Below are 22035 nucleotides of genomic sequence, written 5' to 3'. Positions count from 1 at the left end.
ATAATGGCACCTCTTTACCAGAAGTAGCTAAGTCAAATAAATGTCCCAGTATGAAGTGGCCTCGCTACTTCATGAGCACACAGCGGAGTTCTGATCCTCCACGTCAATACGGCTACCATAAGATAATTGTTAAGCCGCTTGCAGTAAACACTGCCTGGTATCACTACATCTTTGCACCATGGCAGAAAGGCTATACCAAACAATTTAATGTTCCCGTTAAGCTGGGTCTCACACATCACTACAGGTTCCCGGAGAAGAACCGAGGGACAAAGAAAGTCCAAACTTTCACGATGAGCAGATATTTTGAAGTGACAAGGAAAGGCATAATGGAGCAAGTGTGCTAATAATTAGCACCTAAAAAGACCAATTTTCCTATCCGACATAAGGTACCTTTTGTCAATTATGGTTACAATTTAAGTGCAATAGTTAACCTAATATTGATTCATAATAATAATTTATTGTTAATATTATTCTTTTTCAAATTTCTACTATGTCTCATCAAAACTATCATAATAAGTATCATCATCTACTGCTTCCTTGACACCAGAGTCATTATAGGATGAAGAGGAATAGTAAGAAGGAAGCGAAGTTCCTCTCGCCATTGAAGCAGTCCCTATACCAAATAGCAATATTAAATACAATCTTATAGTCAGGTGTATACCTGTTGCAGCTGTGTATGATGGGACAGAGTCAGAGAGAGACGATCGTAAGTCTCTGAGGATAGCTCTGCTCTCCTGGCCTCCAGTGTAAGAAGCTGGCTTATCTGTTTGTGGACTAACTTCTGGTATCAACAGTGCAAGGTTCTATTAATTCTTTAATAAAATCAGAAAGGAACAAAAGGTTCTTACTTTATGACATTCAGCAAATTGAGAGCAAACTCTAGCCAAGTTTGACCATTCTCTTGAGTGGTCAAGCAGACCAGTCTTAACAGACATCAGCTTAACTGCTACCGTCTCTTTCTCTTGACCAATAACTATTGTATCAGAGTTAGTATCAAATCTTTAGAATATAGCTATGCAACACATGCAGTCTTTTTGAACAATGCTAACTTAAAGTAGAGGAGGAGTGAGGAAAGAAATGCATGTTGTGATAAACCATAAAAGAATGTTATTGTACACGAATTAAGTTGTTAATGATTCCATATTTGGTCGATTATCAGGAATGTTTACTAAGTACCTTCTGATTCAGCTAATGACTTAGCATCTTTGTATGTCTTCAGCTTTCTTCTGGCATGCTCTGGGTCTTTGGAGCCTTTTGATAACTCTTTCTCATACTTCCTTTCCTTGTCTTCATAATTTGCCTGAGAGAGAGAGAGAGAGGGAGGAAGAGGAATAGAATGGATAAATAGAGTGGGACAAACCAGTTGTTTCTTAGCTGCGTCCAACTTCCTCTCGCTCTCCAAAATGTGCTCATACGTTCTTTTATAATCCTTCAAAGCAGCTATAATAAGAATAAAACGACATATGGAGGAGGTGCCACTTTATGATGTTGTAAACATGTTAACAATGCCGGGTTTTGTCGTGTTACTCGTGTTACCTAAGTATTCCTTTTGGGCTTCAATCCACATTGCATCTACTTCAGCAATTTTTGCCAATACGTCTCTTATGGCAGGGGAGTCTTCATCTTGACCCCATTTGAACTGTGCATTAGAAGCTACAGACATAAACATACATAAGGACAAGATGCATTTGGGTACAAAACTAACCTCTCTGCTGAGCTGAAATGCTGTCCTTTAGTGTCTGCCTTACTGAACTGAGTTCTGATATGATCAGATTCAAAGATGTGTGTCCTGTTCCTAGAGAACGTATCCTAACTCCACTCCTTCGAAGAGCTGCTCCAGCCTTTGCGCTCATTTTGTAACAGAGCTGCACAGCAACCAGCCACACCCAATCTAATGACCACGCCTTCTAATTAACCACGTGCAGTGATGCGATGCATGAGAAAAGATATAGGAACAGCCGGAGATAGAGAGACACACGATGGAGAGAAAGAGGAGCGGGGCAAGCAACAAAAAGAAGAGTGTTGCCTCAAAGGAGACCACCCCCTCGAGCACTGAGGAGGAAACCTCAGGGGAGACCAAGGATACCTCTAGCAGGAGCTCACTACGCGACGAGAGGGACACTCGGGGCTCTGTCTCTCCTCGACCCGTCTCCAGCACCTCGACCTCTCCCAGCCCCATAGCCCAGCTCATGACGAGGACTGGTTACAGTATATACCAGCAGAACAATCAGAGGCGCTACGGGCCACCGCCTGGCTGGACCGGGCCACCTCCTAAGAAAGGCTGTGAGATCTTCATTGGAAAGATCCCTCGAGACTGCTTTGAAGACGAGCTCGTTCCCATTGTTGAGAAGGCCGGCCCCGTCTATGAGATGAGGCTAATGATGGACCACAGTGGTAGCATGAACCGCGGGTATGCTTTCGTCGTCTACTGCAAGGCTCAAGATGCTAAAAAATCAGTCAAACTCCTCAATGAATACGAGATCAGGAAGGTCGGCCATCTTGCCACGTGTGTGTATACTAGAATAGGATTCATTGCTGCGCATGCATGGCTTCCTTGGGTCACACAGTATTAAATTACTTTATTTTATTGAAAACTTGCTATAATGATAGTATTTGCTTCTTTTGTTATTGCAGGGCCGTACTATTGGGGTGTGTATGAGTGTCGATAACTGTCGTTTGTTTGTGGGCGGGATCCCTAAATGTTTGACAAAGGAAAATATAAGAGAAGAGATGGAGAAAGTCACAGACGGTGTGGCTGATATTATAATGTATCCAGCAGCATCTGACAAGAGTAAAAACAGAGGGTAACTAATACAATATAATGATGTTTTATTTTATATACAAGTCTCTTTTTATGTCCTAGTTTTGCTTTTGTTGAGTATGCCTCACACAGAGCAGCTGCTATGGCTCGCCGTAAGCTCATTAACAGCCGGGTCAGACTATGGAATCATGTGGTAGCTGTTGACTGGGCTGAACCTGAGCTCGAGGTAGACGAGGAAACAATGGCAACGGTAAAAGAGAGAGTAGAAAGATCGTGTAGTGGTTGTTAATGTAATACTAAGTGCTAAGAAAGGGGGAATTGCTATTAGATACTATTGAAAATATAAAATTGAAGGGATGTCTGCAATTGGTTTCTACCATACATTAGCAATTTGATAGTGTGTTGACACTGTCTCTGGGCTAGGCTGATTGTCACTATTAACACTCCTTCCTGTGAAGTTGTGTTTATCTATTATAAAATACATGTTGGCTGACTCCTCTTGTTCAATTACTGTTGTACATGTTCTTGTCTTGTGCTAAGAACTCTTGTTTTGACCTCTTATCTGTCTCTCTCATCAATGTAGACTCTATTTTTTATTCACTCCAGGTCAAGATTCTTTATGTAAGAAACTTAATGCTCACCACTACAGAGGCTCAGTTAAATAAAGCATTCTCGCATCATGCACCTGTGGAGCGTGTTAAGAAAATCAGAGACTATGCTTTTGTACATTTTAACTCAAGGAGTGGAGCTCTTACTGCAATGAAAGCCATGAATGGTCTGTTGTTGCGACCCTCCCCTTCTCCTTTCCCTCCCTCTCTCTTTCTCTCATGCATCATTTTTCTCCTTTTTCTAAAGGTTCTGTGTTAGATGATGCAGTGATTGAGGTCACGTTAGCTAAACCCGTAGATAAAGAAGCCCAGATGCGTAACCCTCCACGTCATCAGAAATCGCCCTCTCCTCCTACCATTCCTCCTCCTTACGGGATTCTCCCCATAGACTACTCTATGTTACCTTCGCTTTACTTTCCTCCATCACCAAAGTATATCAAGTGTTGACCCATTGCAACCCTTACCCCCCTCTCTCTCTCCTATAGAGTTTTTTCTAGAAACAGTATGGGCAATAAAGTTGTCAGAACTCCCCCAAACTCGAAAGGGAAATCCCAATCCTTTTATCCGCCTCATTCACTGTCCTTTGGTCACCCACAGGCGCAACTAGTCTTTCCAGCTAGCCCAGTTCAAGGTCCTTACATGGCGCAATACATGGACTCTCCGAAGAGACCGCAAATATCTGAGGTAGTTTAAGGCTACGTTTACACTACTCCATTTTCATTTGAGAAAAATGGATGCTTTTAGTCACGGATACAGATTTCGTTTATACTAAAACACATGAAGCAAAAATTCAAAGAAAACACAGCTGATCGTTTAGTGTAAATACCTAAAACCAGTGATATCAGAAACTCTCCTCATTCAGTGGAGTGGAGTAGTTAAACGTAGCCTAAATGTATAAACTTTTCATTATCATTATTATAATATTTATATATTATGTTGACCTATTTGTCTACTTATTGCCTTTTGAAAGTATTAATTTGTTCTTTATTTCATTCGTAGGAGGCAGCTATTTTTGATGTTATTCCAGGATTAGACATCTCTCCGGCTCATCCCCATCAAGCTCCTCCTTCTCAACACCCTCTACCTCCATCATCATTTCCTGTGAAACAACCAAGGCTTTTAATGCAGGTTTGTTCTTGCTATATAATATGCTTGTTTAAATTGCCATGTGCAATGTGTAGATACTAGAAGACCTTTGTATGAAAAGCAATTGGGGGCAACCGCTTTATTGCTTGCATAGCACAAGTACTTCACCAGAAGGATCACTCTTTCAGTATAAAGTAATAAATAAATAATGCCTAACTTGTCTAGTTAAATTGTTAATATGTCTCTCATAGGTTTACATACCTGCCTTAAGTACAACTTATATTCCATCAAAGTTAAGTCGCTCTGTTGAGGAGGCCCAGTGCACTGCTGCTGAATATGCTTTAGTTCAGATGGGCCTTTCAATTGAAGGTATAAGAGTTCTGCTATTTTTTCATGTCGTGTCGAAATTTGATTATTAGCACAATGATATTGCATATCACACTTGTCTCTTTACCATACTTATAACTAGGTGCTAGTTATCCTACACTTGCTGGGGTCCCTCCTCCTCCTCCTCTAGCACCTGTTGATCCATTAGCTCCTGTTACTATCCAACCCGCACAGAATCCTCATCATGGTTTTGTCGGGCTACCAGCCACACCCAAAACTCTTTCATCCAGACCAGCTCCGCCTACTTGGTCGCCTGATCCAGCACTGATAACTGGTGGGTGTGTTTAGTTACAGGATGATTTGTAAAGAGTTCTTAATTTTTTATAATTTTTCTGCAGTTACAGCTCTGTGGTTTTATTTTGTGGTTGATAGTTTACTTAGCCTGTAAAGGGATTGCACTTTAACGATTTTGTGGGTTTTAATTTCTTGGTGTGTCCCTAAACTATGAAATATGATTTGATTTTGATCAAAATTTTGAAGTTGTTCCAAATCGGGCCAAAGTCCCTGTACTATAGTACAAGGTCTTGGGCAAAATTTTGGCCAAATGACCAGGAGAGAATTTTCCATTTTTATAATATTTTCTGATGCATATATATGTACTTGTGTTGTGTAGCAAGTTTGAGCTTGTTCCGATGAAAATTGAATTTTTAACGAATTTTTAAAGTTATTCAAAAATCGGGCCAAAGTCCCTGTGCTATAGTACAGTGTCTTGGGCCAAATTTTGGCAAAAATGACCAGAAGAGAATTTTCCATTTTTATAATATTTTCTGATGCATATATATGTACTTATGTTGTGTAGCAAGTTTTAGCTTTTTTCGATAAAAATTGGATTTTTTTATGAATTTTTAAAGTTACTCAAAAATCGGGCCAAAGTCCCTGTACTATAGTACAGTGTCTCGGGCCAAATTTTGGCAAAATTGACCAGGAGAGAATTTTCCATTTTTATAATATTTTCTGATGCATATACATGTACTTATGTTGCGTAGCAAGTTTGAGCTTGTTCCGATAAAAATTGAATTTTTTACGAATTTTTTAAGTTACTCAAAAATCAAGCCAAAGTCTCTGTCTATAGTAGAGGGATTTTGACCAAATTTTGCCAAAAATGGCTAGGAAAGAATTATTGCATTTTCTGATGAACATTCATGCTTTTATGGCACTAGTATTTACACAAACTATAACCTTGTTGTTTAATTATTAACTACTTGAGTATAATGATTATCGTAAATTCACTTATTCTCATTAGGATTTGAAGCTACACCGTTTCCTATTCCTCCGCCACCTCCTCATCTTGCATTCTCTCCTCACACAGAACTTTACCACCACCGTGGCTTCTAGCTACATATTTACTCACCCTCTCTCTCTCCTCTCATTATACATGACTCTTTAGATATTGCATCACTTTCATTCATGTAAATGTCAGATGTAGAGGGAGTTGCAGAATACTCACTTCAATGGCACAGTTTTTCACTCCAATTTGAGCAGCTGTTCTTGAAAAGGGACTCTGAGCTTATATATTATTATTATTATTATTATTATTATTATTATTATGTGTCTGTTTATCTATGTGTTTGTACATTTTATTGAATAGAGGTCTTTGTACAATGTATTTTAAGTTAAGTATTCTTGTGTTTTAGTCATTGTTCTGTTATTGTAGTTATTATTTAAAAAGGTTAGTTATTAACTACATTGTAACCACGTGGTGATAAGAGACTAAGAGTTAAATTTTGAAGAAGAGATAGGCTCAGCGCTGTTCCCATTGGATTATCTCGGCCCATCTCCTATTGACTGCTATGGTAAGGGACGGAGGGTCATTTCTTAGACACGCATTACTCCATATTGCCTAATAAAAACCTCTTCTGTGTGCCATTTTATTATTGTGTCATGTTAAAACTTTTTTTTTTCTCAGAGTTACGCCAAGAAAGACACTCAACTAAGGGAGGAGTCTCCTATACACAAGATTAGGATTACACTTACCAGCAGAAATGTCAAGAGTCTTGAGAAAGGTGATAGAAGAATGACTGAATAAAACACCATTGGGTGGGGCTTTTGTAATGAGCGTAGGTAGTTTTGTTGGCGATTTCTGCATTTGGGGAGCAATCTGTTTTTTATGTACGGATACTGATAATCTTTTTTTTCAGTTTGTAATGATTTGATACGAAGAGCCAAGGACACAAAGCTCCCAAAAGTGAAAGGACCGATCCGTATGCCAACCAAGACCTTACGTATCACCTGTCGCAAGACCCCCTGTGGAGAGGGGAGCAAAACTTGGGACCGTTTTGAGATGAGGATACACAAACGTGTCATTGATTTGCACAGTGCTGCTGAGACAGTGAAGCAGATTGTAAGGCGCAGGAATTTACATACATCACTTTGTAATATATTTTCCTTGTGTAGACATCAATCTCCATCGAGCCAGGAGTTGAAGTTGAAGTCACCATTGCCAATTCATAATTTATTCTGCTTTGAATGGACTCAAAATGGTTGAATTAATTTCAATAGAAAACTAATAAATAAAAATTATTATTTTTATTGATCATTAACATTAAGCGTTACCCTTGACAACATGATTAGTTGTTTTTTGAACAAATCCTGATCTACAAGAAATGCTGAGGATATTTCTTCTTGTACCTGTCCTGATAAACTGTGCTTTAGGACAAACCGTAGCTACCTGCCAGGTTGGACGTTGCCAAGAGCTTGGTTTTGGTCCCTGTGCTGAAGGCGACGAATGCAACCGGTGTTGTGAGCAATGCTACTCAAATGTAAATACTTTACATGCCTTGTCCTGCTCGGTTCATGAAATAAATGGCAACAACTCACTCAAAACGTCTATCTATAGGGCATACTCTCTGGGCTACAGGAATAATAAGCTGAGTGATTATTGGGAGCAACAACTGGATCCTTCAACTCCAATGAATCTTAATGAAACAACAGAAAGCACTAATGATTTAGAGCTAGTTTATGGCTATTGCAAGCTCTGTAAAGCAGTCAGCTTCGAACAAAAGCTCTCTAAGCCCTACACAGTTATAGTGAGCCACAACGTTACAACAAATCCGTGCAGGGAGAATGGCAACGGGTACTTTTGCAGCCGCTGCAAGGATGGTTTCCACCACAACAGGAAGGGAGAGTGTTCAACTTGCACACATGTAAGCGTTGACTGGCTGACGTTTCTACTCATTGAACTGACACCAATCACAGTAATATTTGCCCTTCTCTTCATTACCGGATTCAACATCATCACTGGTGGACTCAATTCTGCAATTTTCTTTGCACAAATGATCACTACGACGATGGATATCACAGGAGACGGTTTCATTCCCATCTCTAACATAACAAATGATACAAAGGTCTCAGAGGATCTCTTTGCTGCCTACCACTTTCTGTACGATATTTGGAACTTGGAGTTCTTCAGTCCTTTCTCATTAAAACTCTGCCTCTTTCGAGCCGACTCTTTTCTGGTTTATCTCTTTGTAGAGTACTTGGTTGGATTTTATCCGATCTTCCTGTTGGCGACCGTTACATTAGCACGACTTATCTATCACGGAGCAATAAAGGACAAATGCAAGGTCAAGATCGACATTTCAATCGGGAACAAAATTAACATGAAGTGGAGAGAGTCGACACACAACCTGGTAATATCCGTTCTGGTTCTCTCGTATGCTAAACTAGCCTCAACGTCTGCAATGTTGATCAGTGGTACCGGCTTGTATGCAGTACATACTAATGAATACATTCGAACTGTCTCACTGTTTGATCCAAACGTGACCTACACTTCATTCCCTTATATGCTCTTTGTCCTGGTTGCAGTCGGTATACTTGTCTTACAATTTTTCTATCCGTTCATTGTCCTCATTGTCAAGTACCTCAGGGAATACAAACGCTCTCGAAAATTCCCCTTCCTTGATAAGCTAATGGTTCCGTTCCTAGAGATGAAGAACGAGTTCCAACAAAGCAGAGAAGGGAACGAAGCCGTCGACTATATAATACGCTTTGACGATCATCACTGGATAGAAGCTGTATACCTCATACTTCGTGTCTGCCTCTTTGTTATATACGTGACACCTCTGAGCTTCATTCAGAAGTTTATTGTAGAGCAAGGCTTTCTACTCGTTGGGATGATGTTTATTGTTTTCGTTCAACCATACAAGAAGAAATGGATGAATCGCATTGATATGTTCATACTCCTTCTATTGGTGTTCATAAACACGCTGAGCATCTACCAGTACTCGCTCGCACAAGGCTCCCTCCCTCTTGCTGTTAGCTCTTTCGTTATACAGTACATCATGATATTCTTTCCAATACTCTGGATGATAACCTACGTAATCTTCCTCTTCATTATATGGCTCATCAGTTTCAATTGCTGGCCCACAATGAAAGCAAGGCCAATGCTTGGTAATATTCAAAGGCTTGAAGAGTATGGCCAATCAGAACCAAGTAATACAGAAGTGGTGGCACAAGAGTATGAGACTTTTGAGCCAGTTTATGATAGTATTGCAGATCAATAAAGAACAATGATTATTAAAAAACAATGAGAACACAATATTTAATCAAAATTAACCTTCAATTATCTCACTGTAGTTATTAATAAATAAAATCAGTTGTTAAAAATATTAAGCCAATAATTCACATAAAATTATAGCATGATTTAAAAAGCAAAAATCATTAATGATACATTGAGATGCAATCATTCTATCAGTGACTACAATCACAAGTTGAACTAATAAAGGGACTTGCCTTTAGTCTGGCTCACTATAAACTAAACACAATGGTAAAAAGTCATGATCAAGTCTGAGCAGACTTTCTCCTATGTAAGACATTGCTAAAAGCACACACAAGTGTGATCATACATAATTACCAGTTGATAAAACAGAACTGTTAGTGATTCCATGGACTGGAGAATAAAATAATAAATCAGACTTGTCTATTTCAAAAGAACGTCCATCAAGTGGCTTACTATCAGAAAAACGTAATAAGTTCATCATCACTACTCCTTACTTGAGCTGAGTAAGTGATATTGGAAGAGGATGCGAGTGAGTGATGAGTCTGGCTTCATTCTTCAGTAAATTCCATTCACACATTAGTTTTATGGAATAGCCTCTATTATATATAAGAGGTACAATAATGATAAGTATCATCTTTCAGGCTTAATAATTGTTACTGGTATAGGGGAGTTCCTTCAGAAAAACTAGCTGCATTAACCTTCACTAACAAACAAACAATTTTATCTTCTGGACAAACCTAAAAAAAGACAAATTAGAGATTTAGCCTTATTCTATAATCTTACTCGACATATTATCATTTCATAGTCATTTAGTGAACTCAAGTTGACATGAACTGTTTTTAAAAGAATATCTTCTAACGTTGATACAAGCCATGGCTCTATATCAAAGCAATACTGGGAGACATTAACTCTCATCTCAGGATCAGTTGATGAACTGGAAGGCAAAGATACTTCAACCAGAGCCCTTTCTTTATAATAGACTTCAACTGGTAATACAACTTGGGAAAGAGAAGTTACTAAAAAAAGAATAATGCATATATAATAATGTTCATTTTGATCTGATTACAAGAGAAATTGTGCATGAATAAAAATATTATACTTACAGGATGAATAGACATTAGTAGCTGAGGCATTATCTCCTCTAGGAAGAAGGAAAGACTGATGGACAATGGTACAGCCAACACCACCAGCAGAAAGAGCAGATGAAGGGGAAAGAGAAGGCAATGGAGGAGAACGAGATTTTTCTATAGCAACAATTGTACAACCAGTATTAACAAGAATTGTGTCTAGAGAAGAAAGTATTGGAGTAATGAACAATGATTTTGGTTGACAGACCTTGGAGCTGGAGTGAGAGAGTTGGGTCAAAGAGAGGATAAGGAGGGAGTGCTTGGTATTTCAAATGTACCGAGGGACTAGCCTGATCTCTGTTTAGTTCAGTTGGATTGGAAGGTGGAGGAGAAAGAATGGAAATATAGAAGTCTTTAGCTTCAGAGTCATCTCTAAGGAAAGATAAAAGAACTAATAATGATGTCTAAATCTTTTACTTGTCTTCGTAGCCAAAAACAAAGACATTCTCTTCGTCTTTTTGACACACACACAACTTAAGTTCAGTAATTCTAAGATCGGTATCAATGGTTCCAAAGCTAAAGCCTTCAAACAAATTGCAGCTCTTCACCTTTTAAAAGCAATAATTATAAAGATAACAAAAAACCATGACGCATATACACTATTGTACATACCAATTTTAAAGGTTGTCCAAGGTCCACTAGCCACCAGTGTAGTGAGAACTCTCTGTCATTAAAAGGACCAGAGGGTTTGTAGGAGATGAGGTAGGGGCCATAATAGGAGAATCCAATGAGTACATGACTGTAAAATTTTAAAATTGACATTAATTTTTGCCAAATTTTGTAGCAATTAAAGGAAGTTAATAATTATTTCAGCGGGGTTTCTAAATTTTGGAGTAACTTTAAAAAATCCAATTTTAATGGGGATCAGCTTAAACTTTCTACACAACATAAGTACATGTATATGCATCAGAAAATATTATAAAAATGAAAAATTCTCTCCTGGTCAATTTTGCCAAAATTTGACCCGAGACACTGTACTATAGTACAGGGACTTTAGCCTGATTTTTGAGTAACTTTAAAAATCTGTAAAAATCCAATTTTTATCAAAAACAGCTAAAACTTGCTACACAACATAAGTACATATCTATGCATTAGAAAATATTATAAAAATAGAAAATTCTTGCCTGGTCATTTTTGCCAAAATTTGGCCCGAGACACTGTACTATAGTACAGGGACTTTGGCCTGATTTTTGAGTAACTTTAAAAATTCGTAAAAAATCCAATTTTTATCGAAAACAGCTAAAACTTGCTACACAACATAAGTACATATATATGCATCAGAAAATATCATAAAAATGGAAAATTCTCTCTTGGTGAATTTTGCCAAAATTTGGCCAGAGACACTGTACTATAGTACAGGGACTTTGGCCCAATTTTTGAGTAACTTAAAAAAATCATAAAAAATCCATTTTTGATCGGAATCAGCTCAAACTTGCTACACAACATAAGTACATGTATATGCATCAGAAAACGTAATAAAAATTGAGAATTCTCTCCTAGTCATTTTTGGTGAAATTTGGCCAACGACCCTGTACTATAGTACAGGGACTTTGACCCGATTTTGAGTAACTTAAAAAATTTATTAAAAATCCAACTTTAGTCAGAATTAGCTCAAACTTTCTAAACAACCTATGAATGTGGGATATTACTAATGATAGAATTAGATGGTTCTTTCATTTACTCTTCAAGAAGTTCTCGTCCTGAGTCCCCCAATACACTACCAAGAGGAATGCAGCGCGGCCGTACCAGCTGCTTGAACACTTTCCACTGCAATCGCGTGTGTTCACAAATATTTATACTCTAGGGAGGATTTATGCATAATACTAAATACTGATACAAAGTTACAAACCTCTTGTCTGTCTCTAAGGAACCTTAGTAGAGCCATCACATTCACAGGTGGACGTGGAGCAATTCTGGCCACACCCTTAATTATAAGCACACGTGATTCCACGTGGTCAAAGTGGCTTTAGCATTGGAATACAAAAATAATAATTATCATTCGAACTTTCTATAATAAAAATATACTAAAAGGACATTGTTTATTATTTATTTTTGTCCTTCCTTCGTCTTGGAGCTGCTGGCTGCTCCATATCCTTGCTCCCTGTTTTAGTTTTAGCTTCTTTTTCAGTTGCTTTATCCTCATCTTTCTTCCCCAAAGATGATGATGGTAGAGATACTTTATTCAATTGTGTGGAGTTCTCCTTTAGCACACAAAGACGTGGTATCCACCCACGTACTCTCTTCCCTTCATTGATCTCCTCTACACAAAATAAGAGAATAAGTAAATTCAACTTTAATATCATGCAACTTTATTGCCATACCTTGCGGAATATGCTTATTTCCATAAACCCACCTCCTATAAAAACATACAATTTCATGACTCTCATTACAAATATATTCTCTCTCGTCCTCCTCACTTTCTAAATCTGGTGATAGTTATAATGTCATTCTTGCTGATTGGTATGCTTGGTTCCAGACATGGCGTGCAAATGAATACCAACGGCCCATAAGAAACGAGAGTCTTTAAACATGATCCATTAAAATCTCGAGTCACCTTACAATCAACCTAACATGAAATTATCGTGAAACCTATCATTATAACTAGGCCCTGGCTTATATTGTATTCTTAATGACTTACTCCTCTCTTCTTCTTTTCAACTTTTTGTGCCATTTGTTCAATCTAGAATATGAAATAAGAGAGAGAGAGAGGGGGGGAGAGAGAGAGTTAATAGGTGTGCATATAACAGTGTCTCTTACTGTAAATGAGTATTGATTGCAACCCTTTACAACTGGCCAGTATATCCCATCGCCGACAGGAGTGAAAGAACAACGTATAACCTAATAAAAAATAGTGAATAAATAAATAAAAATAGAAAGTTCTAACCTGCTTCCAGTTCTTAGATCTGCCAAGATCATAAGGATACACGAAAGGTTTCAAGTTTTGATTATTCCTTCTCCTTGTGGCGGCCTTTTCACAAATCCAGTCTTCGATCTGCGTCCTATTGCTCAGAACTGAGGATAGCTGCAAGAAAAATAAAGAAAAAATAATAATAATAATAATAGTACATGAACTGTTTTCATGCTCTATACTCCATCATGATTACCTGCACATATAGCAGTATGCAGACTCCTAGAGCAGCTCCAAGTGAGAATGCAATACCCGATATTGTAAGCATTATGGTATAAGAGTTAATAGGTAGCAACAAGGACTGGGCACGACCTCTGAATTCCTTTTTTAAAAAAATAAAGAAAATGGTTAGTAATTTTCTTGTATTCTCTCCTCAACTCTCTCTCATTCTCTCATGAAATTACATATGAGAAGAGTCTGTAGAGGAAGTTAGAGTTTAATATGGTAGCATAGATGCAGCCGACGGGTAGAAAGAAAAGGAATGCAATGAACGGGTTTTGGTTCCTGTGTCCCACACAGCAGTTTATCCAGGGGCAGTGGTGATCCATCTTAAGCACACACCTACAAAAGAAAAAAATAATAAATAGAATTAATATAAAATGTATGTATAGTTAAAGGAATGGTTTTACCTTCCACAGCTGCTGCAGTGATGCGATCTAGGTGCTTTATACGCCTGGCATATGTCACAATATTGCAAGTATTCTTTATCTGCTTCGTTACTCTATAAAAATATCATTATTAATATGAAATAAAATTATAAATTAGTAACACGCCCCTTTTAATTAATGCTACACCTCCAATATTTTAAAGTGTCCTGGCGTTAATACTTACTGGCTTCCATTTTATTGGTACGAACCCAGGCCCTCCAAATGCTTTAAAGTAAGAGTACAGTATGAGCCAGAGGTTGAGATACATTGTAAAGAAGTTGAACTTTTTGATGTATTTGACGGAGGGAAGACTGTAGAGCTGTATAGATGAATATGTTGCAGACACTACGACGACTCCTATAAGGGAAAGAGCAACAATCGGTCCCCAGTGACAAAGCTGTCGTATAACAGATCGAGGCTTAGAGGGCGCCATGACACCCAATATACGGAGAAATACAAGAATTACTGGCCAAATTTACAGAACATGATTCAGGGTGTGGTTAGGCGTGGCCTTGTTGCCATGGTTTCTAGATTGTATATACAACCATATCTATGATACAATTACAACTCTCTTAAACGTTGCCTGGGGCTTGAAAAAATTTTAAGGGTAAGCTGGATCCCAAAGATTTAAAAATTTTGAATAATTATAATAGAAGAGAAATGGCAGCAGCATCAGTGATATACTCAGCTCCTGGTCTATTGCCAGGTCCTGCTTCACCTCCTCCAGCCCTCACTGCAGTTGAGAACAAACTCAAGTACATTATACAGAACAGAGGGATAAGAGTCTCTGAATTCTTCCAGGACTATGATCCACTGAGGTCTGGCTACATTACAAGTAAGTTCAATGCATATATGTACATGCACAAGTAGATTTTTGCAATTTTAGGTTCGCAGTTTCGACGCTGTTTGGATCAGAATCTTGCTCTTGTCCTTACCGATGAAGAATTTGAGGAACTGTTGAGCAAATATGATGATACAGGCAAAGGAATGATCAACTATATTGATTTCATTGAATCAGTTCAAGCATGTAAGAACTTGCATGCAATGATGAATGCAATGCATGATGTAGCTGCACATTCATTATACTGTGAAATTCACAAGTTGCAGCTATTTGACACTAATTAATGCATAAGTGTTAATTTTCTTAATCATTCATGCAAAATTCCACTATGTTTCATCAAGTATAATGTATACTCATTGTAGCATTTGTCCCTGATAAACTTGATGGGAAGCCCAGGGAACAAATAGATCAAATGCTCAAGACTCCATCAACACTCACCAAATCAACACTCTCTCCACTAAATAAAGAGAGGACTGACCACCTCCTCCAGAGATGTGCTGAATTCTATTTGGTAAAGAGAGCATTGCCCCACATTTTAACTAAAATTGCACACCTTATGCTAAATTTATTTTATAGTCTCGTGGGATTGTAGTCAAAGCTTGCTATGAGGATTTTGACAGGCACAATATGGGCTATGTCACCTTTAGTCAAGTAAGAGAGAGAGAGAGGAAGGTTTTAAAGAGATTAAATTCCAAAAAGAAGAAGCAACAGTTTCATTTTATCATCTCTTCTAGTTTCATCGTAGTTTCCCTGGGCCGGTTGAAGTGACTGACACAGAGATATCAATGCTAGCCCATCGCTATTACGATCCACTGGTCAAACTGTACAATTACTATCGTTTCAATGATGATATAAGGAGTATATGGGAAAGGGAAGGAGGCAGAGGATCTGCAGGGAAACAACAATCATTACTATCCCCTGTAAGACCCTATGCAGTTGGATAGCCTTTGCATACATTCAGATGTGTATGCATGTACATGTACATGTACATGTATATTAATATACCTTTTTTTGCATTGTACTTGTAGGTAAAGGAGGCAAGTAGCATACAAGATATCATCAATCAAATTAGGTAAAGTACATTATTATACTGTACATTCATATTGACACCTATACAACATGTGTGCTTTGTATTATAGGGATACTGTTTACAAGTATGGCATCAGGACTACAGAGTTTTTCACTGATTTCGACAAGCTTCGCAGCGGACTTGTCACAGAGAACCAGTTTGTGTGTGGCCTGTCTCTCCTACTGGCCAAGAGAGGTCACATCACTAGAGATGAGGTGGGGTACATTGTGAGACGATTCAGTACGCCTGATGGACATGTTAATTACAGAGAATTCTGTCATCAAATGGAAAACGGTGAGTCTTTAGTTATTGCATGCAGTAGCTGCTGCTGTTTCAAGTACAAGCATTTCTTAATATGCAGCATACAATAAATCTGATTTCGAGAAGAATCCAACTGATACTGTATACAGGCCACCTAGAGGGCATTTACACAAGGTACTGTAGCTAAAAAGAAAGAAACCATTTTTTATATGAGTGCTGTGTTCATTTTTAGCCTCTTAATGATTTGTCTCCAGCCGATGAAGAGAGACTCTTTGCTCTTCTCTCTCGATTGAGAGAGCAAGTAAAGAAAAGGAGATTATTGCTGTATCCTTATTTTAGAGACTTTGATAGAGTAAGACATCAAACATTAAAGTCTACAGTACAACTTTGTAAATATTTTTATAGAAGAAAGGATTCACTCGGGGTGTTACAAAATCGCAATTTGAAAGACTCTTTCAGTTCCTGTCACTCTCTATATCGCCTGATGAATCCAACGTATGTATTCATTCACATACAAGTAGTGGTGTATACATGTACATGTACATGTACATGTACATTGTACATGTATATGTACAGTACATGTACATGTACATGTACATGTCAATCCATTATGTTTGGTATTTCATTAGTTGATTGAGGCAAAATTTGGCGATCCTTTAAATGGTGACATTAACTATTCAGCACTAATACAAGGGATTGATGAAGAATACACTGGACAGATAGTAGACCTAGATGAAGAGGACTTTTCAAGGTAAAGAGAGAGAGAGAAAGAATAATTATATACCATATATATGTACATGTACATGTAGAGTACATGCACATCTAATCCTTTACTGTGCAATAGGTTAAGCATTTGTCACTCTTCATTGACTCGTCCTCAATACGAGGAGCCAATCAATATCGGTGAGCTGATGGGCAGAATACAAGAGCATGTATCAGCTCATCGTATCAGAGCCTGCGAGTACTTTCAGGACTTTGATCCACTGAGGAGTGGGTTCATCTCCACTACCAGATTCAGACAAGTACAGCCTGCGATTAAATGCACACACGATGTTACATTAATCTATTATATCAGGGTCTTAGTGCTCTTGGATTAGCTAACATGCCATCCAGACATTTTAATGGCTTGGCTGACTATTACACTGTGAACAAGGAGAATACAGGACCAGTCATAGCTTGGAAAGAATTTGTGAAAGATGTTGATGATGGTACATATTAAAGCATATTTACATTATTATACATGTACATATTTTTTGCAGTTTTTCTGCCAATGCCACAGAAGAAAAAGATCTATACATTACCAGCTACAGGCTCAGTTGATTTCATATCAGAAGCTACTGATGATCAGAAGGCATTGCTGCAATCAGCACTGGATAGGCTCAGAGATCAAATTAATCAAAAGAGAATATTAGTCAAGCCTTGCTTCCAAGACTTTGATAGGTAAGCCAATGTACACATTAATGTATATAACGATGGTGTAATGCTAATTTACAGTGCATGTATACAGTAGCACATAAAAATATTTCTATTACACTTAATTTCTAGCTACAATGAACATGTTGAGTTGATTCCAATATCACACTAATTATATTCTATTTTTGTAGACACAACTGTGGTCGAGTGACAAGGAAGAACTTCCATCAGTGTCTTTCATATTTAGAACTTAATATCAGTGAGGAAGAGGGAGAAGTGCTTGAGATGAGATTCTGTGATGCTAAAGGATTCAACTATTTAAAGGTAAGAAGAATGATGAGTATAAAGCTGCAGATTTGAAGCAAGCATCTTCTCTCTACAGTTACTCCAAGAGATACAGCCACGGGATGTATTTGAGGATAATTATGATGATAGAATCACTACCATTAGGACAGATACTAAAAGACTAGAGGACATGACAAAGAGTTTTAATCCAGTCAGCATCGCTCAAGTACTCTACAAGATAAGAGCCAAGGTACATTGCTATACCTGTATTTCATGACTCACTCTACTATCATGTATAATGTGTACAGGTTGTGAGGGAGCGTATAAGAGTCCTTGAATTCCTAAGGGATTACGACAAGCTACGATCAGGTCGTATTTTGGGAACTGTCTTCCATAGAGCACTTGATCTGTGTGGATTTGAACTGAGCCCGAGTGAAATACATGCCCTAGAGAATGAGTGAGTTATAATACACTTGAGCTGAACCAATAAAAGTTATATAAATGTACATGTATAGGTATAGATCAGTAAAGGATAGCTCATACGTTGATTATGTGTTGTTTTCTGATGATGTTGAGTCTGTGTTTACCATCAAGGAGCTAGAAAAGATGCCAACATTAGAGGTACATGTACATGTACATGCACAGTACATGCACAGTACATGCACAGTACATGCACAGTGCATGCACAGTACATGTATCACTGATTGATTGTATTTGTGGTTCCACCAGGTTATGCAGTTCAAGCCACCAGAAGATGTTGATTTGAATCAGCTCTCACCGTCAGATGAGGAAGCAGTCCATAAAGCTCTGCACAAACTAGCAGAATCTGTAAGGCCCTGACTCCATTATGTACTGCTTATTAATCTCTCTCTCTCTTTATTCTGATGTAATGCTGTAGGTCAGGGTAAGACATCTTCCACTTTTCCCTCCATTTGAAGATTATGACAAAGTCCACAGAGGAAACGTGACCACTGGGCAAGTAAGTAATGCAAATTAAATTACATTAATTTCTTTTTTTCCTATTGCCTAGTTCAAGCGTGTCTTGGATGATTTGAGTCTGATGCCTCACCTAAGCCAGTTTGAGTTGAACCTGATATGTCTCAAGTTTGGTGTCATAATCGGAGGAAGACATGACATCAATTATAATGCTTTCTGTCTCCTTGTTGAAGACTATGCTCAGACCAAGTGGAATGAGCAATAGAACATCTCCTTGTGTTGTGTACATGTACATGTAATGTATTCTATAGTTGACAATATTATACGCACGTGAATACACGTGGGTAGATTGCTGGCCACGCCTATAAGGTTGGTACAAGACAACCCATTCTTCCATTCTCCATTTTGGCTGCTCGCAGTCCTCGGCTATTGCTTATACTCGTTCCTGGTCTTGCTGTGTGTTAGGGATAGTTCTCCTCTTTTTCATACTGCCCAGTTAGTGAAGCTAAAGGTGTGAGCAACTCGACAGACAGGTGAGAATGAACCGCACCTCTTATACATGTAATGCCAAGCATGCTAAGCTTGTATTCAAATCTTCTCTTTAAGAATTGGCTCATTTTAAAATGATCATAACTTGAAAAATTTAAGTTGAAAAGAGCTCAAACTTTCTACATAGCATAAGTACATCAATATGTATCAGAAAATGTAATAAAAATTGGGGATGATTTTGGAGCCATTTTTTGGAAAAAAACCATGGGCTATAGTACAGTGAATTTTTCAGAAATTTAGAGTTTTTTAGAAATGGTCATAACTCGAAAAATTGAAGTCGGAATTGGCTCAAACTTTCTACATAGCATAAGTACATCAATATGTATCAGAAAATTTAATAAAAATTGGGGGTGATTTCGGAGCCATTTTTTGGAAAAAACCATGGGCTATAGTACAGTGAATTTTTCAGAAATTTGGAGTTTTTTAGAAATGGTCATAACTCGAAAAAGTGAAGTCGGAATTGGCTCAAACTTTCTACATAGCATAAGTACATCAATATGTATCAGAAAATGTAATAAAAACTGGGGGTGATTTCAGAGCCATTTTTTGGAAAAAACCATGGGCTATAGTACAGTGAATTTTTGAAAAATTGACCAATTTTTAAAATGGTCATAACTTGGAAAATTTAAGTCAGAATTAGCTCAAAATTTCTACACAACATAAAAGCATGTCAGAAATATCATTTACTATTTCCTTGCATCCATCCCAAGCCACTAAATGGAGCCAGAAAAAAAAGACAAATCAATGAAGGAATATGAGGAAGAAATAGAACAACTAAAGACACTGAATGAAACGTTACAAACTCATGTTGATTTAAAAGAAGTACAGGTATGTAATGGACTTGTGTATTGGTTTTAGGTGGCTTTATGTAGAGTGCAGTTTACAAACAAGACTTTGAAGCTGAAAGGAATGACAGGCAAAGAATACATGAAGAATGTGAAACTCTTAGAACAAGAATGGAGGAATTATTGGCACAGCATGAAGTTGATAGACAAGTAATAGATATTAATGAGCACTGGTGTAACAATTCAGTTATTATGTACATGATAGATAATAAAGACTCAAGATGAAGAAATAAAAGTTTTAAAAAGACAGCTTGATGCTTCCATTAGTCAGAATCAAGAAGATAAAATGCAAGCACTAAGAGACGAAGTTAGTCCTTACAGCCATGAAATTGATAAATTTATGCATGAGCAACTTTGCATGCATCCAAGAGTTACAAATAAAGTTTTCAAAAGAAGTAAAAATTGAAATGTACATTGTATCTACTTTCATATATTATAGAAAGAAAGTCTTCTGAAGGCTTACGATCAAGAAAGAACAAGAGCTAATAGACTAGAGGAACAAATTGAACTAATGAAAGAAGCCAATAATGTAAGAATTACATACAATGATCATATTAACTTTACAGTTTATAATTAGATACAAACTCGCTCAAGGAGAAGCTATTCTTATTCCTCATCTCATCATTATGATTCCTTTCCATCTGACTCTGATTCTTTTTCTCCTCCTCCATTTGCCCATCAATCAGTCGGTGATTCTTCATATTTTCCTTTTAATCCGACCCCCTCACCCTCTCCTCACATCAGTGAAAGAAGAAATAAACCAAGAATAGTAAAAGAAGATGTTACCAGCCGAAATCATGATTATACCACCAGCATTCCTTCTCACATACGACCACATCTCAGTAGAGAAGAAATGTATAGAAGATTTGGAGGAGGTCAAATGAGAAGAGAAGAGTATGAAAGACCAAGAGTCTCACCAGCATATACCAGTAGCATACCTAAATCTGTTCAACCTCAGCTCAGCGAAGAGGAAATGAAAAACCTCTTCAAACCAAGAGTGTCACCAGCATATACCAGTAGTATACCTGAATCTGTTCAACCTCAGCTCAGTGAGGAGGAAATGAAAAGCCATTTCAAACCAAGAGTGTCACCAGCATATACTAGCAGTATACCTGATTCTGTTCGACCTCAAGTCAGCGAAGAGGAAATGAAAAGGCGTTTTAAGAACCACCAGCAGCCATACAACCAGTACAGGAGGGAGGACAGTGAGGAGCACTGGAGAGTTAATGAAGAGACGGACCAAGCTTTGCTTGAAGTTGATCGTATTAGAAAGCAAAATCCCATTCATCCTTAAACAACACATTAATGGGAATGAATAAATTTAGTGTGATGATAGATGTAGACCTGTAATATTGCTAGAATGCAAATGTACATGTACATATACATCTTTTTGATACTAGTACTACTGCAATTTTAATTTGCTTTTATAATAACAGGCTGGCACACCTTTTCTGTGACACACCCCCTGTATTTACAAATTACAGCTAATAATTTACAGCTGAAAGGCTGAGACGAATCAAAAAACAAGAGAAGGAGTTTATGGAGACAGAGAAGTGTCAAATTGAAGCACTTACTAGAGACATTGAGCAATCAAGAGCTGAGCTTAAAGAACAAGAAGATGATTTCAAGCATCAATTACAAAAGCAAGAACAAGAATTAACAAGGTATGCTTTTAGCATAATGAAAAGTCAATACTATACATAGGATTTCTACTTGGCTTCATAAGCATCAGGCAGAGTTTAAAGTTTGTTTGAGTAAAAAAGAGCAATTAGAAAGAAAATATGATGCTGATGTAAAGAAGCTACTGGAAGTAA

The 22035-nt window shown here is 37.7% G+C and overlaps 8 protein-coding genes across 8 annotated transcripts in view; 5 read left to right on the top strand and 3 right to left on the bottom strand.

Annotated features, from left to right (window-relative positions):
• Nucleotides 1-188: 188 nt before the first annotated feature.
• On the bottom strand, nt 189-1874 carry LOC105314343 (uncharacterized). Its single transcript, XM_011408451.2, has 7 exons — nt 1706-1874; nt 1537-1653; nt 1361-1440; nt 1177-1300; nt 849-973; nt 662-803; nt 189-613 (listed from the first exon to the last, which is right to left on the bottom strand). The coding sequence occupies exons 1-7, from the start codon at nt 1851-1853 to the stop codon at nt 489-491; spliced, it is 861 nt and encodes a 286-aa protein (XP_011406753.1). The 5' UTR covers nt 1854-1874; the 3' UTR covers nt 189-488.
• Nucleotides 1875-1962: 88 nt separating this feature from the next.
• On the top strand, nt 1963-6534 carry LOC100637891 (APOBEC1 complementation factor-like). The gene is made up of 11 exons (XM_003389724.2): nt 1963-2489; nt 2635-2804; nt 2864-3011; nt 3368-3536; nt 3617-3800; nt 3855-4053; nt 4369-4497; nt 4551-4649; nt 4707-4824; nt 4925-5116; nt 6086-6534. Exons 1-11 carry the CDS (start codon nt 1980-1982, stop codon nt 6175-6177), a joined length of 2010 nt encoding a protein of 669 aa, XP_003389772.2. The 5' UTR covers nt 1963-1979; the 3' UTR covers nt 6178-6534.
• A 1-nt stretch (nt 6535) lies between these two features.
• On the top strand, nt 6536-7409 carry LOC100637137 (40S ribosomal protein S20-like). The gene is made up of 4 exons (XM_003389718.3): nt 6536-6635; nt 6749-6845; nt 6981-7183; nt 7237-7409. Exons 1-4 carry the CDS (start codon nt 6633-6635, stop codon nt 7291-7293), a joined length of 360 nt encoding a protein of 119 aa, XP_003389766.1. The 5' UTR covers nt 6536-6632; the 3' UTR covers nt 7294-7409.
• Nucleotides 7410-9417: 2008 nt separating this feature from the next.
• Nucleotides 9418-12442, bottom strand: LOC109585935 (uncharacterized). The gene is made up of 11 exons (XM_020002087.1): nt 12317-12442; nt 12149-12267; nt 11080-11206; nt 10885-11015; nt 10676-10839; nt 10444-10626; nt 10124-10356; nt 9998-10077; nt 9835-9936; nt 9695-9792; nt 9418-9643 (listed from the first exon to the last, which is right to left on the bottom strand). The coding sequence occupies exons 1-11, from the start codon at nt 12350-12352 to the stop codon at nt 9576-9578; spliced, it is 1341 nt and encodes a 446-aa protein (XP_019857646.1). The 5' UTR covers nt 12353-12442; the 3' UTR covers nt 9418-9575.
• Nucleotides 12443-12471: 29 nt separating this feature from the next.
• On the bottom strand, nt 12472-14490 carry LOC100637766 (palmitoyltransferase ZDHHC6-like). The gene is made up of 10 exons (XM_003389723.2): nt 14207-14490; nt 14005-14096; nt 13780-13936; nt 13572-13697; nt 13352-13489; nt 13225-13305; nt 13106-13147; nt 12885-13033; nt 12789-12823; nt 12472-12727 (listed from the first exon to the last, which is right to left on the bottom strand). Exons 1-10 carry the CDS (start codon nt 14453-14455, stop codon nt 12510-12512), a joined length of 1287 nt encoding a protein of 428 aa, XP_003389771.1. The 5' UTR covers nt 14456-14490; the 3' UTR covers nt 12472-12509.
• A 66-nt stretch (nt 14491-14556) lies between these two features.
• Nucleotides 14557-19152, top strand: LOC100637642 (uncharacterized). The gene is made up of 22 exons (XM_020002085.1): nt 14557-14629; nt 14676-14857; nt 14909-15049; nt 15226-15374; nt 15440-15514; nt 15598-15783; nt 15892-15935; nt 16003-16226; nt 16294-16367; nt 16426-16545; nt 16599-16688; nt 16823-16944; nt 17038-17215; nt 17269-17401; nt 17453-17633; nt 17798-17930; nt 17989-18141; nt 18200-18348; nt 18407-18512; nt 18621-18719; nt 18790-18870; nt 18922-19152. Exons 2-22 carry the CDS (start codon nt 14683-14685, stop codon nt 19090-19092), a joined length of 2784 nt encoding a protein of 927 aa, XP_019857644.1. The 5' UTR covers nt 14557-14629; nt 14676-14682; the 3' UTR covers nt 19093-19152.
• A 78-nt stretch (nt 19153-19230) lies between these two features.
• Nucleotides 19231-21689, top strand: LOC109585934 (ATPase family AAA domain-containing protein 3-like). Its single transcript, XM_020002086.1, has 6 exons — nt 19231-19360; nt 20087-20204; nt 20249-20371; nt 20427-20528; nt 20661-20750; nt 20799-21689. The coding sequence occupies exons 2-6, from the start codon at nt 20094-20096 to the stop codon at nt 21513-21515; spliced, it is 1143 nt and encodes a 380-aa protein (XP_019857645.1). The 5' UTR covers nt 19231-19360; nt 20087-20093; the 3' UTR covers nt 21516-21689.
• Nucleotides 21690-21760: 71 nt separating this feature from the next.
• LOC105314341 (myosin-9-like) overlaps nt 21761-22035 on the top strand; it is a 3296-nt gene continuing 3021 nt past the window's right edge. Inside the window, exons 1-2 of the mRNA XM_020002083.1 lie at nt 21761-21885; nt 21926-22013. Coding sequence (XP_019857642.1) covers nt 21761-21885; nt 21926-22013 — 213 coding nt within the window. The remainder of the gene's footprint in view (nt 21886-21925; nt 22014-22035) is intronic.

The sequence above is a fragment of the Amphimedon queenslandica genome, unplaced genomic scaffold, assembly GCF_000090795.2.
Source record: "Amphimedon queenslandica unplaced genomic scaffold, v1.1 AMPQUscaffold_12982, whole genome shotgun sequence".
Classification (NCBI taxonomy): domain Eukaryota; kingdom Metazoa; phylum Porifera; class Demospongiae; order Haplosclerida; family Niphatidae; genus Amphimedon; species Amphimedon queenslandica.
This window is presented reverse-complemented; position numbering and strand designations above follow the sequence as displayed.